At 49.6% G+C, this 12,120-nt stretch overlaps 1 protein-coding gene across 1 annotated transcript; it reads right to left on the bottom strand.

The window, feature by feature from the left end:
• Positions 1-8,968: 8,968 nt before the first annotated feature.
• CDCA8 (cell division cycle associated 8) lies at positions 8,969-12,090 on the bottom strand. The gene is made up of 9 exons (XM_018081241.2): positions 11,985-12,090; positions 11,870-11,910; positions 11,650-11,725; positions 11,174-11,313; positions 10,812-10,885; positions 10,397-10,495; positions 10,061-10,187; positions 9,533-9,619; positions 8,969-9,207 (listed from the first exon to the last, which is right to left on the bottom strand). The coding sequence occupies exons 1-9, from the start codon at positions 12,088-12,090 to the stop codon at positions 9,151-9,153; spliced, it is 807 nt and encodes a 268-aa protein (XP_017936730.1). The 3' UTR covers positions 8,969-9,150.
• Positions 12,091-12,120: the final 30 nt, after the last annotated feature.

Genomic DNA, 12,120 nt, shown 5'->3' with positions numbered 1-12,120 from the left:
TGATGAATCCATGGATACTTTTATACAACCTGACAGATCCCAGCAACCCCACAAGGAGCTTTTACTGCTTTTATTTTTAGAGAGCAGAGCACAGCTCTCACCCAGCTCCTGGGAGGTGACTTTCCCCATCTGTGCTGAAGGAAAGTCTTTCCCAGCCACATCCCTTCTTCTCTGAGAGTTACTTCACTGAGTGTTTGACACCTCAGTTGGTGTCTCTGGTAAAGAGCAGAGCAAATGGTGCTGCATCCAAGCAATCCAGGGCACATCAGGCAGTCCAGGGCACATCCACACTTTGTTTTGTGAGCACAGTGCTGCCTGCCTGGCACACTGGCAGCTCCCATGGCTGCAGCCCGATCCCTGACGAAGACATAAATAGCATCTCCTTAATAATACAATTTCCTTGAAGTTAGTTCATTAGATGTGTCTTTGCAGCCCTGCATGGAGTTTTGTAGGGCATTTATTATCATCCGTAAGTATTGCAAGTGAATTATTAATGCTGAAAGGCAAAGATTTACAAAGGGGATGAAGGCTGTGGGAGATGCTCACAGTGAGGCTGGAAATCTGCTCCAGTCAGACCTTCCTGTTAGCCTGCTCCCAGAGGATGGGGATCTGAATGAGGATTGAGTGAAGGGCCCTGAGGCAGCCCTTGGGTCCAGCACGGTGATCGCTCTGCCCGCACACACTGTGAGCAAAACAAGCTCTTTCCTTCCCACCCCCTCTGTAGTTCAAACAACACTCCCCAATGTCTCTTGGTTAGAGGTTTTAGCAGAAATAAATTAAGTCTGGCCCATGTCCAGTCAGGTTGGTCACTTGCCATCCCACTGTTTTCCACCCCGAAGAGGAAGAGCAGTGAACTGAGCCCTGCATTTGGTGAAATGCCCAATCCCAAGGATCAAGTGCAATTTATGTGTTCTTCATGTTTACATTTTATCTATAGAGAAAGTATATTACAGGTCTCTAGGCAGGGGGTTGAACCAGTTTGATTCCAGGTCTTCTCCCCCTCTCCCTGCTCATCCTGTCTGTTGGGATGCAGGAGCTCCCCTGGGAAGTGGCTGCTGGAGGAGCTGGCTCCAGGCTGGTGCAGCTGCTGTCAAGGAGGCTTGGGGACAGGCAGGACTTGGTGATGAGGTGATAGTGCCTCAGTCTGGGCAACAGATCTGGCCATGAGCAGGCAGTGATGCGTGCCCTCAAACCCCCCAGGACAGACACTGTCTCCAGAGTTAGGGATGCAAGGAGGGGCCAGCTGTGGATGCCACCCATGGCTGTGCTCAGAGCTGCTGGGACCTGCTCCTCTGTCCCTACAGATGCTGCCCAGCTGAAAAGAGATAGACCTCAGCACAGTTATCTATAGTCATGGCCTTTTCCCTGGGCTGCAGTGGCTGGTGGTTGGCTGGGGGCCGTGGCTCCTGTGGGAAACAGCCGTGACTGTGGGCAGGGGTCCCACAGGAGAGGGGTTCTGGGATGGGCTCGAACTCAGCAGGAACATGAGTCGTTGGCTTTCCCAGCCTCTCCTTCAAGAAAGGAAAGGAAAGCCCACAATGGAAACATGCTCCTAGCCCAGTTTCTTGCAACAATAAACACTTTTAATTGAGCTCCTCGCCAGCATGGAATAACAAAATGAGTAGATTAGACTATAGATTGTTGTTATGATTTTAAAATTAACTTGCATCCTCTCAGACCCTCTCCTTGGGGAAGTGGTATAATTAAATTAATTAGCAATGCTGTTTTGGAGCTGCTCAACCAAGGGAAATGCCTCAAAATGATTCTGGTCTCTTCCCATCCAGCCTCTAGCACAGCGTGAGGCTCCTGCCTCCTCCCTGGGCTGGGGGAGCCCCAGTACTGTGGGAGCAGCACCTGCAACACCCCCCTCACATGAAACCAAACAGGAATCAAGTTGGTTCATCTCCAGATGCTTTTATATTCATTAGCCACCTGTTAAATACTGTAAATACACACTCAAGAAGTCAATATATATTTTTATAATCTTGAGATAAATGTAATATAATATCACAAGAGACACTGTGTGCATCTCATGTTTGAACTATAGTCAGACATCTCCAGGGAATCTCAGTTGGTTTGGAATATTTAATAATAATAATAACAACAACAATAATAAATGTAATAAAAATCTATTGACATTTTTGTTAATTTTGTATTTATTGAACCATGACTGAAGATGGCAATAAAAAGATATCTAAATACCTGAGTAAAACCAACCACTAATCCTGCCCTGGCTTGTCTGTGTGGGTCATTTCAGTGTTCTGGGGGGAAGTGCCACTTTAGCAAGGGTGTGATTTCTTGCTATTGGCAGTTCATAGTGGGGACAAAAATACCTACTTTGCTTTGCTAGTGTGTGTTGTGTGAACAGAAAGGTGCATGGCCTGGCCTGTGAGGCCAGATGCTGTTTGGGCAGGTGGGAATCCCTCCCATCATCCCAAGGACCAGATAACCATGGAAGTGCTTGCAGTGTGGAGCTGTCAGTTCAAGTGCAATAGTCAGTCATACATTGTGAGTGTGGGGATGCTGCTGAGCAAGGGGAAAATGCTGCAGAGTTCCCGTGCACAAACCATGTAATTAATTGTTCAATTGAGTAAATGAGAATTGTGTGTGGCCAGCACATGAAATGCAAACTCTGCACAATGATATTTAGAAATTATTTGATGCGACTCTCACTTGTTCACATCTCTTTTTTCCCAGGCTGCTCAATGCCAAGGAACAGGCACGGGAGCCCTGGTTGGTGCAGTGACAGCAGTGACAGCTGCTGGGAAAGGACTGAATGGGTGCTTAGAATGGGCAAAGTCTATTTGCCTTCTGTTGGTCAATTAATTCAGGCAGCCTCAGCTCGGAGCCTGGCCAGGGCTGTACTGGCACCATAAAGAAATAATTAGAGCTCTGGAGCAGGGTGATGAACAGCAAATTCTCAGTCACAGCCAAGCAGAGGCAGATTTTACCCAGTTATTGGCAGCTGTGCCTCCTGTGGGCTGTGGCAATGGGTTTGTTTCTCTTCTGTGACCTTCCTGGCACCCCCCTGTGCCAGCCCTGCGCCAGCCTTGCACCTCGTGCACCCCACTCATCCCCACGCTGTACCAGAGGACACAGCTCTGGTGACAAGTGGGGATCAGTGAACTGTTATGGCTCAGCCAGGGAACCCCAAGGTGCAGCCGTGCTCAGTCAGGGATGGCCTCAGCACTTGGCAGGTGCTGCTCATATGGAGGATTTTTTAAAATAAAACTTTCATTGCATGGTGCTGATTGAGAGCATTTGCCACAGTGTTTGGTCAGCCCCACCAGTGGCTCCATGTTTTGGGGAGGGCAAAGGAGGAGCCAGGGCTTCTCCTCTTACCCCTCACTCCCACTCACCAGTCTCAGACACAAAATCCATCATTTTCCCTGCTCCTCTTCTGGACATTCCCAGCAACGAGGCTGCACAGCTCTGTCTCTGCTGTGATGGCTGGTGAGGCCAGGACGAGCCACTGCAGCCCTGACAGCAGCATGCTGGGGTCAGACAAGCCTGGCCTTCCTGGCATGTGTCCCCCTGCCCAGGGAATGTTAAAAGAGCCTGGCTCTGGAGGAAGAGCAAGGTTTGAATACCAATGACTGCTAATTATCAGGAAAAGCAGGTGCCATCTATCATTGTAATCAGGGATCTCTCAGTTCAAGTGTTGCCAGGACAGATCCTTCTCTCCTCCTCATATTCACCTCCCACAGTCTCGGTGTGTCTGAAGAGCCCTGCACAGGCTGCAACACGGCCAGACCCCTCAGCTCCTCCTGCCTCACAAAGGATGGGCTCCCAGTGCCCTGCCAGGCCAGACCCCTTAGCTCCTCCTGCCTCACAAAGGATGGGCTCCCAGTGCCCCCCAGGCTGCCTCGGTGCCCTGCACCCACCTCGACCAGGGACAAGGTGAGTGCACTTGTGCCAGCTGTTGAGGGATGCCAGGGGTGAGACAAGTGCTGGGGTCTGTGGCACATCCCCGTTGAGGCAGCCTTGGTGCAGGGCTGGGTGACCCTGGCACGGTGCTGTGAGACACTGGCACAGGGCTGGGTGCAATCCAGCAGCACCCACCAGCCTTGCCATGGGTGACTGCAGTTGCTTCTCCATTTCGTGGCTGCCTGCTGACAGCAGGGACATCTGCACAGCAGCAACAGCCACCTGGAAGGCACAGGAGACATTTAATTGCACAATTATAAATGTCTTTGGCCTTTTTATCTCGCTGAGGCTGACAAGCACCTTCAGCATCAAACAAAGAGCCGCCGTTATCGCTCGGCACAGCGGCCGCTCCTGGGCAGCTGCCACCCCTGAAGGGGCACAGACAAAAGCAGAGGAGCTGTGCTTTGTCAGCAGGTCTGTACTGGTCCCAGAGCCACTGCTGTGGCATGGGCTTGGCCATCACTGGGGAAACAGGAGCTGCCCTTTTCCTGCCACCTCTGGAGCCCCAACAGCAGAGGCAAAGGGAAAAGAGGAGAGATGGGGAGTTGTTTCCAGGTTTCTGGAGTTTCTATTACAATGAAGAGCACTTACAGGGTGTTCTCCCCAGGCACCTGCCCCCACAACCCTTTTTTTCAGGATGGTGTCTGACTTTGAGGATGTCAGTAATTAAAAGGTCATTTTAATGAGCCGTGATCTGTTGGCAGACCAGGCTGTCGAGTCAGTCAGGCCAGGAGGACTGTTGCACAACTGTTTACAGCGTGCCCTGCAAATGGGCACTTCTGGTAGGACTGGGTAATTCAGGTTTTTCTTGCAAGTCCCTTCTTTGCAATGAAGTTTGTGCCCCACTGACAAGTTCCCAGGGGAATGTGGCATCTCTGTTCCCCGGGGGCTAGATAGAGTGCTCAGGTGTGATGGGGCAGCAGTGGGGCAGCAGCCAGGATGAGAGGACAGTGGAGCCACATGCTCCCAGTGTCCCAGGCATGGAGGTGGTGGGGCTGTCCCTCCAGGCAGCTGTAGGGATGGCACTCAGCCCTGGGGGTTTATGCTGTGAAATATTTTTAAGTGAATTCTATTAAATGCCAGGAGACAAAGAGATTAACAAGGCAATTAAAAGGCTTTTTGTGAGATTTAGGTGCTCCTGGGTGATGGCAATTGTGTGTTGGATAAATGGTGGTTTGTGACTGTAAATAGAGGTTCTCAGGGTAATGGAATGTACATCAGGGATGCTGTACATCCCCAGGGAAAAACAGGCTCAGGGACCTCCAAAAGGATAAGAGTTGCCCTGAGCCTGTTAAAATCATTGCTAACAGTGTTGTCTCACCTGATGAGAGCCGGGTGGCTCTGTCTCACAGCAATGCATAAATCCCTGCTTTGCCTCGCAGGGAACAGGATGTGTCAGGTATCACATCACACTGCATCAGAACTGCCAAGTGGCACAATGAATCAAGCTCCCCAAAATAGAACCTTCTTCTAGAAATAAGCTTGTCACTGTCAATTTAAACTCTTGCCAAAGAAGCATGATTTGATACAAGTTCCTTTTGCCAGCGATTTACAGAAGTGTGTGGGTTTAATCACTATTTATAACAGCAGGAGTCTAAAGGGAGAGCGGAAGGTGTCTCTGTCCAAATGTGCAACAGGAAACCCAGATCCTTAATGCAGCTCCTGTACAGCAGATCTGGGAAGAGAGAGTACAAAGCACAATCCACTCTGAGCACTGAAGGAAAAGGAGCATTTCCTCCATTTCCACTTCCCCGACACCACAGTGGTGACAGGGAGACTGCTGCCTCCCTGGCCAGAGCACTGACCCCTGCACCTCACCAGCCTGAAGGGTTCTAAGGGGTTATTTAGAGACAAAAACTTACAAAATTCTGCATGGAGGGAAGGGATGCTGCCTGGTCAACACACTGTGAGAAAGGTGTCAGTCTGGCAGCCTCAGGAAGGGTGTTTGTCTGGGAAAAGCCCTGATGTGCCATGCAGGGGCACTAATCCCAGCGGCTCCCTTATTCCATCACTGGGGAATGAGGCACTGACTTGCTCCTGGACTGTTTTCCTGCAAAGACAAAACCCTGCCATGCCCCCAGTGCTGCACAGGCAGGTGCCACCAGCCCTGCCTGAGGAACCCCACATAGGCATGGGCCTGCACCAGTTTGTGGCTGGTGGGACCCTCCGAGGCTGAGCCCAGCAGTGGCTGGGGCTCTGTTATTGAGGAGTGTTTCAAACAGATTGTTTTCATCAGACACGTGCCCGTGTCTCAGCCCCGCTGTCCCTGACGCAGGTCGACAGCTGTCCCCAAGAATGCTTTAATTGTGTTTTCCTCGCTTTGCACAGCTCTTACCTAATGCACTCTGGCTTCATCAGATTAGACACCTCTCGTCCCGGGGATGTTGTCGTGTTTTCAAATGGCTTCAATCAGCACCTCCCAGGCTCTGGTTATTTCCGGATACAATAAAGCTAAACCTCATCCAGGCTGGTGAGTAATGGAGGTGCATCTCCCACCCCCATCCAGCCTGGCTTTAAATTTGCCTGGCTGACAGCCCCTCGATGCTGGCAGAACACAATTAAGCCTCTTGTCTTGCAGACATCGTCCGTGGTTACACACGGCTCAGGAGGAAGAGCTCAGCAACAGCAACCGGGTTTCTAATGATCTTGTCATGGAGAACAGCACAGAGAGATAAATGAAAGAGTGAGGGAATAGCCAAGATCAAAACTCAGATTTCCGGATGTCCAGGGCATGGCAGGTTGCAGGCTGGCCATGTTTGCCTCCTTAGACCCACGCTGGCACAGCACTTGGGGTGCAGGGACATGTGTCCTCTTAGTGACAGAGAATAAAATGCAGAGGAACAGAGCCCGAGCCCACCCAGCACCAGGTGTGGGGGCTTCTCTCCCGAGCATCTCCAGGCAAGGCTGCTCGTAAATGTCATTTTGCAGAAGCTACTTCCCCTGGGATCCCCCAGGATCCTTCACCAGCTCGTGTCTCCACTGCCCAGCTGCAAAGCGGCCACAGCCTCGGGAAGGGAACCGAGCTGGGAGGGGACCAGGTGGACCCCGGGCTCAGGGCAGAGATGTGCTGTGCTCCACTCTCTTGAGGAGGGCTGACAGCTGCAGGATGGTCCCTGTGCTGTGGGATCAGCTCAGCCTTCTGGTCCCCAGCACACCAGTTCCAGACAAGGGCTGTCCTTCCCCAAATGCTCTCCCCTGGCAGTGGAATTGCCCTGTCTTCTTATCATGAGCCACCACAACACCTGCATTGATTCCTTTCACCCCACAGGCAGTATTTTGACTTCTGGAATTCATCTTACCTAGCAAGGGACTTAAAATATATCCCAGACAATTTCCTCTCCTCATTTTTAATAATCTCTTTCAGCCTTAAATTAGTTTTTGAAAATATATATCGGGATGATAGGCTTTTTATCACAGCTGATGGACAATATCCATCACGCCTGTGTCCTACTCCTCACAACACATGCACATTCCTTACAGCAGTCCCGCAGCAATTCTAGCAGCACTTAATTCATTACAACCCCATCACTGCATGCACGTGCTCCCCTCAACAATGTCACGGTGATTTGTCACCCAGAGCCCTGTGAGCAGCTCTGGTCCCTCCCTGTGGAGCCACAGTCACTCCTCAAGCCGTGGGACGGGACAGAATGGGCCCGTTCAAGCATGGTAGGTGGAAGATGCTGCCCTGTCCCCCACTCTGAAAAGCTCTGGGAGGTGACAGGTGGAAAGGCAGAAACAAAAAGACCTTTTCTGTCTGTGATCCCTTTGTCCACTCTCCGGGCACAGCAAGGCTGAGCCAAAGTGCTGGGGCTGTGCTGGCACATCTTTGCATCCTGAGCCCTGGTGAAATCAAAAGGGACAGAAAGACAAAGCAGGAGCATCTCAGTGGGCTCGAGCCATGCCCTCAGCACTGTCCTGGCTGAGGCTCCCAGACAGGGGCATTTCCAACTGCACCTCCCATCTGGCATCGATTACTGTCCCATTTCTCGAGCCTTCATTTGCAGTCAGCAGAGGCAGCCGACTGACATTGAGGGAGAATGACTCCTCAGATCCCATCAATCAAATGCCATCAGGATCCAGCTTCCCAGGCTCCTGGACCACAAGGTCACCCTCCGTGGGAGATAAGCTTTCCAGCTGAAGCAGAGCCCTGCTCCTGCCCCCTCCCACCACAGCCCTGACTCTGCCACACGGTGGGAGGGGAGAGACCCTGAACTGCAGGCTGCCATTGCTCACCGACCCCTCCATCCTGCCTCAGGGCTCTCAGACCGTTTCAGGGATAAGTGGGAAGAAAATTCACAATTTTTTAAATTTTTTTTTTTTTTATTTCAGGAACATCCAACAGCACCAGACTCAGAGCTTTCCCCCAGGGTAGTGTTCAGTCTGGGGCTGTAGCCAGGCCCCAGCCCCACTCAGGGAGGGGGTCACAACAGCACCTGAGACCTTATTGCCATTCCCTGTTACTACCCCCCAGCAAAGGAGTTAAATTCAAACTGTGTATGAAGCTCGTGTGCTGCCCTGCTCAGCGTGGCCCTGAACTGCGACTCGGTGAGCAAATTCTCTGGGCAGGCTAAGCAATCTAGCTTAATTTCCCTGGTAAAGACGTGTTTAAAGCAGAATCTTGACTTACACGTCTGTAAATGCGGAAAATTTTTATGTAGAGCTTAACTAATCGGTGCTTTTAATTAATATGTTCACAGAATTCCGACAGCAAGGCAGGTGTACATGTAGCTGAGTGGTTTATATTGCCACCTGCAGTTAGGACTTAGAACCTGCCAAAACTTCTTAAATAGATTTCCAAATCCATGGTATATAGCTGAGGTCTGCATTACGGTAACATCTTGGATCTCCAAAGTGCACCAACTAACAAAGAAACAGGCTAATTTTTAGAAAAAAAATACTAAACAGAGCTAGAGAAGCCAAGTTCTTTGCTCTGACTGCTCTTAACTTGCCAATCAACAGCCTTTCTGCCCACTTGCTGGTCTGCAAACCCAAGAGAACTGTGTCATGGTCTCAGCCTTAAAGGAAATAAAGACTGATTTTTCTTCAAAAATTAAAAAAAAAATGCAATTTATTTTGATTCCATTACATACAGTACATATTATAGATAGAAAAACTAGCTCTTAGCTTTCATTCTGTAAATTAATGAAAGGAACACAAATGAGAAGAACTAAATGAAGGTAGCAGTCCTAAATGTAACACATATTTGCAGAGGGATGGCATCGTTCAGTGACTTCCATCCACGGGTTTCTTTGCCTCACTGCAAGCCTGGGCGAGACAAACCTGTAAGGGAAGAGCAATCAGTGCTCAGACAGTGGTGCAGCCCAAACACCCACAGCTCTGGCCCAAGAGACAACACTCTTGTTTTCCAGAGCACTGACAACAGTTCTTTTCCCCAGTGTGTATTCAGCCAGACGTGATGTAAAGCCCCTCCCTCTCCTTCCCTGCTCTGTGCTGCTTCTTCACCTCTGACATGAGCCACAATACAAGACAAGGCCAGGCAGGGAATCAGAGGTTTCTATTGCAGCTCAGCAGTCCCCTGACTGATGACAGTGACAGCACTGCCTTACAACTTCAGGTCATGGCTGCCAAAAACACCCAGACTTACTGACAACTTCTTCATGAGCCCCCGGGCCTTGGGGTTCAGCTGAAGAAAATTCTTCTTGGTCAAATCCTTTGCTGTCAAACGTATGCTCTGTGGAAACAAACCCAAATCTTAGGTTTTCTTTTGGTCAGCTGCAGCAGCTTGAGGCAGCAAAAAAATAAAAAATAGAAGTAACTACATCTAAGCATAATAGGAGACCACAGACAGGCAGAGAACTATGTTGAGGTTGACCAACAGCTCAACTCACATCCTCCTTGCAGTGCATTAATGCATTACTGCCACTACTGCTACTTTAAGTGTTACTTGAATGCACAGCAAAACATCCTTCTATTCTGTGTAAGCAGCTGCCACTTCTGACTAAGAGTCTCCTAAGGTTCTTTTTAAGCTTGATCAATCCTCTGATGAACTGCAGTGGCACAGCTAAAGAGACACGAGCGGATGAACTGAAGCTGGTGAGGCACCAAGAGGTTCAAAGCTTCGGCCTCGCCTGTCCACCCCTCCAGCCCCTGCAGGTGAAGTGTCAGGAATTACCTCCCCTCCGCCCAGGGGCAGGGTCAGGAAGGCGTCCCCGGTGTCGGCGAGGGGGCTGCCGTTGGCAGAGATGGTGTAAACGCGCTCGTTGAGCGCGGGCGTGCGCAAACCCGGCGTCTTGAACACCCTGAAACAACAAGTTATTAGTGAGCAGGATTTGCTCAAAGCACTTCTAGTCAAAGTCTTTCATTTCATGTTCAAAGAGCCACTAAAGATTGTGTGGGAAACAGGTGACATAAAGCAAACAGCTTATAACAGATTATAACAGAGGTAGAAGGGAAAGAGATTTATTTTCTCTGTTAACAGACCAACAGAGAAACCTGACAGAATACAAACCTAGAATCAAATCTGGGTGTGATCATGGAAGTACCTCCCCGAGCACAGAAATCACCCATTCTCCCAGTAGCTGGAGTGATAAAGCTGTTTTTGCTTGATCTGTTAAATAGAAATAAACATCTGCTCATAAGATGACCTTTAACAAATTGTAGAAGCACTTATCAAAGGCTTAAACAAGGCAATCACCACAAAACCCAGGGGTTCTCACTCATCAGTGACCTGCAAAGCTGGGGACAGCTGGTCCTCACAGGAGGGGCAGTTGTCCATCTTTCATTCATTGTCAGATTGTCAATTTTTTACTGTAACATGGCACAACTCCCCGACCCCCTGCTGAACCAAACTCCATCCCATGAAAGAGATATATTTACACTCTCAGTTTGCATTTCTGGAGATGAAAGAGAGACATCCCCATTACCTCTTGCTCATGCGCTTCACTCTCGCTGACCGGGGTCTTCTGGACACGGGCGGCTTTTTGGTGGACGCCTTCACCTGAGGGACACACCACTCACCACATCAGCTACTGCCCTCTCATGGGACAGCTGAGTCCACACAAAATACTCAGATAAGATACTTCCACACAAAATGCTCAGTCTCCTTTTCATGGCACAAGAGCCCAGAACAAACACCATTCAAGCCTTTGTGACCTTCCCCTATCGTTAGAATTCTCAGGGAAGCTGTTTGAAGTCTCCCTCAGAGCATCCTGGACAGCCCTAGTCATCAGCTCAGTCAGGAATTTATATCCTGGGGATAAAGTCATCCCACAGAACAGCTATTTACCTTTGCAGTTCTTGGATTCACACTCTCAGCCTCTGTCTCTGAAGGACACTGACTGTCAACTCTGGATTTCTTTGGCAGAGGAAGTGACGGAGGCTCTGCTTCCTCCTCAATGGCTTCAACACTCCTTTTGGATTTCTCCACTAGAAAGAGAAAGTGTTATCTAAGTAAATAATAACTTTAAATTATTAGTTAGCAGCAGAGCCAAACAGCAAACGACTACAAGCACTTCTGGCAAAAATTTGCTTCTAAAGTCCAAATTCCAGTGCAATCCCAATGGTTACAGAGCACTACTTTGAATTATATTGAATGTTTTTATAAAATAAATTAGACCTACTGCAGGTACTAGGGATAAAAGCTGGATTATTTTTCTGGTTTAAATATATTGAGGGATGTGAGCAAGAACTGAATTATTATTCCCATTAAGGAACCATGACATGCTTCCACCTCCCCAGTCGCCTCACAGCGCTCCAACCGACCTTTCTTGACGATTTCAAACTGAGTATTGATAACTTCTGCTGTCCGCTTGTCTATTTCTGCTATTTCCAAGTCTGCCTAAAATTAAAAACAGTTGTGACACTGTTAGGATTGTTGGCAACACAGAGTTCTGTAGAGCAAACCTCTAACTATTCTACAGCCAGAACAGCTCGTTACAGCCCAAGGAGCCCCTGCATTGGTGTGTTTCTGCTGGAAACCTACCATGGCCACCTCCTCCAGTGCCTTTCCACTTCCTTCTTTACCTAGAAAGAAAATATGTCAGACCAGTCAGTGCAAGTCCGGGAGAGTGCAAAAACCAGCTCAAACCAGTTTTCACCCTCAGAGAGCAGGAGCAGCTCCCGGGCAGCCCGCGGGCCGCCCCCCCGGGATTTCCGCGCACAGCAGACCCCAGCCGGTCCCTTATTCCCGTCGGGGTTTGTCATGCGAGGGAGCGCCAGCCCAGTTACCGAAGT

This window comes from Manacus vitellinus, unplaced genomic scaffold, assembly GCF_001715985.3.
Source record: "Manacus vitellinus isolate BGI_N305 unplaced genomic scaffold, ASM171598v3 scaffold_52_pilon, whole genome shotgun sequence".
Taxonomy (NCBI): domain Eukaryota; kingdom Metazoa; phylum Chordata; class Aves; order Passeriformes; family Pipridae; genus Manacus; species Manacus vitellinus.
This window is presented reverse-complemented; position numbering and strand designations above follow the sequence as displayed.

Bases quoted from the DNA above. Each gene is read 5' to 3' on its own strand.
- CDCA8 (XM_018081241.2), bottom strand. From the start codon at position 12,090: ATGACAAACCCCGACGGGAATAAGGGACCGGCTGGGGTCTGCTGTGCG. The intron at 11,911-11,984 runs GTGAAAACTGGT...TTTTCTTTCTAG, and splicing joins GCTGCTCCTGCTCTCTGAGG to GTAAAGAAGGAAGTGGAAAG. The intron at 10,496-10,811 runs GTAATGGGGATG...TCTATTTAACAG, and splicing joins GTGAAGCGCATGAGCAAGAG to ATCAAGCAAAAACAGCTTTA.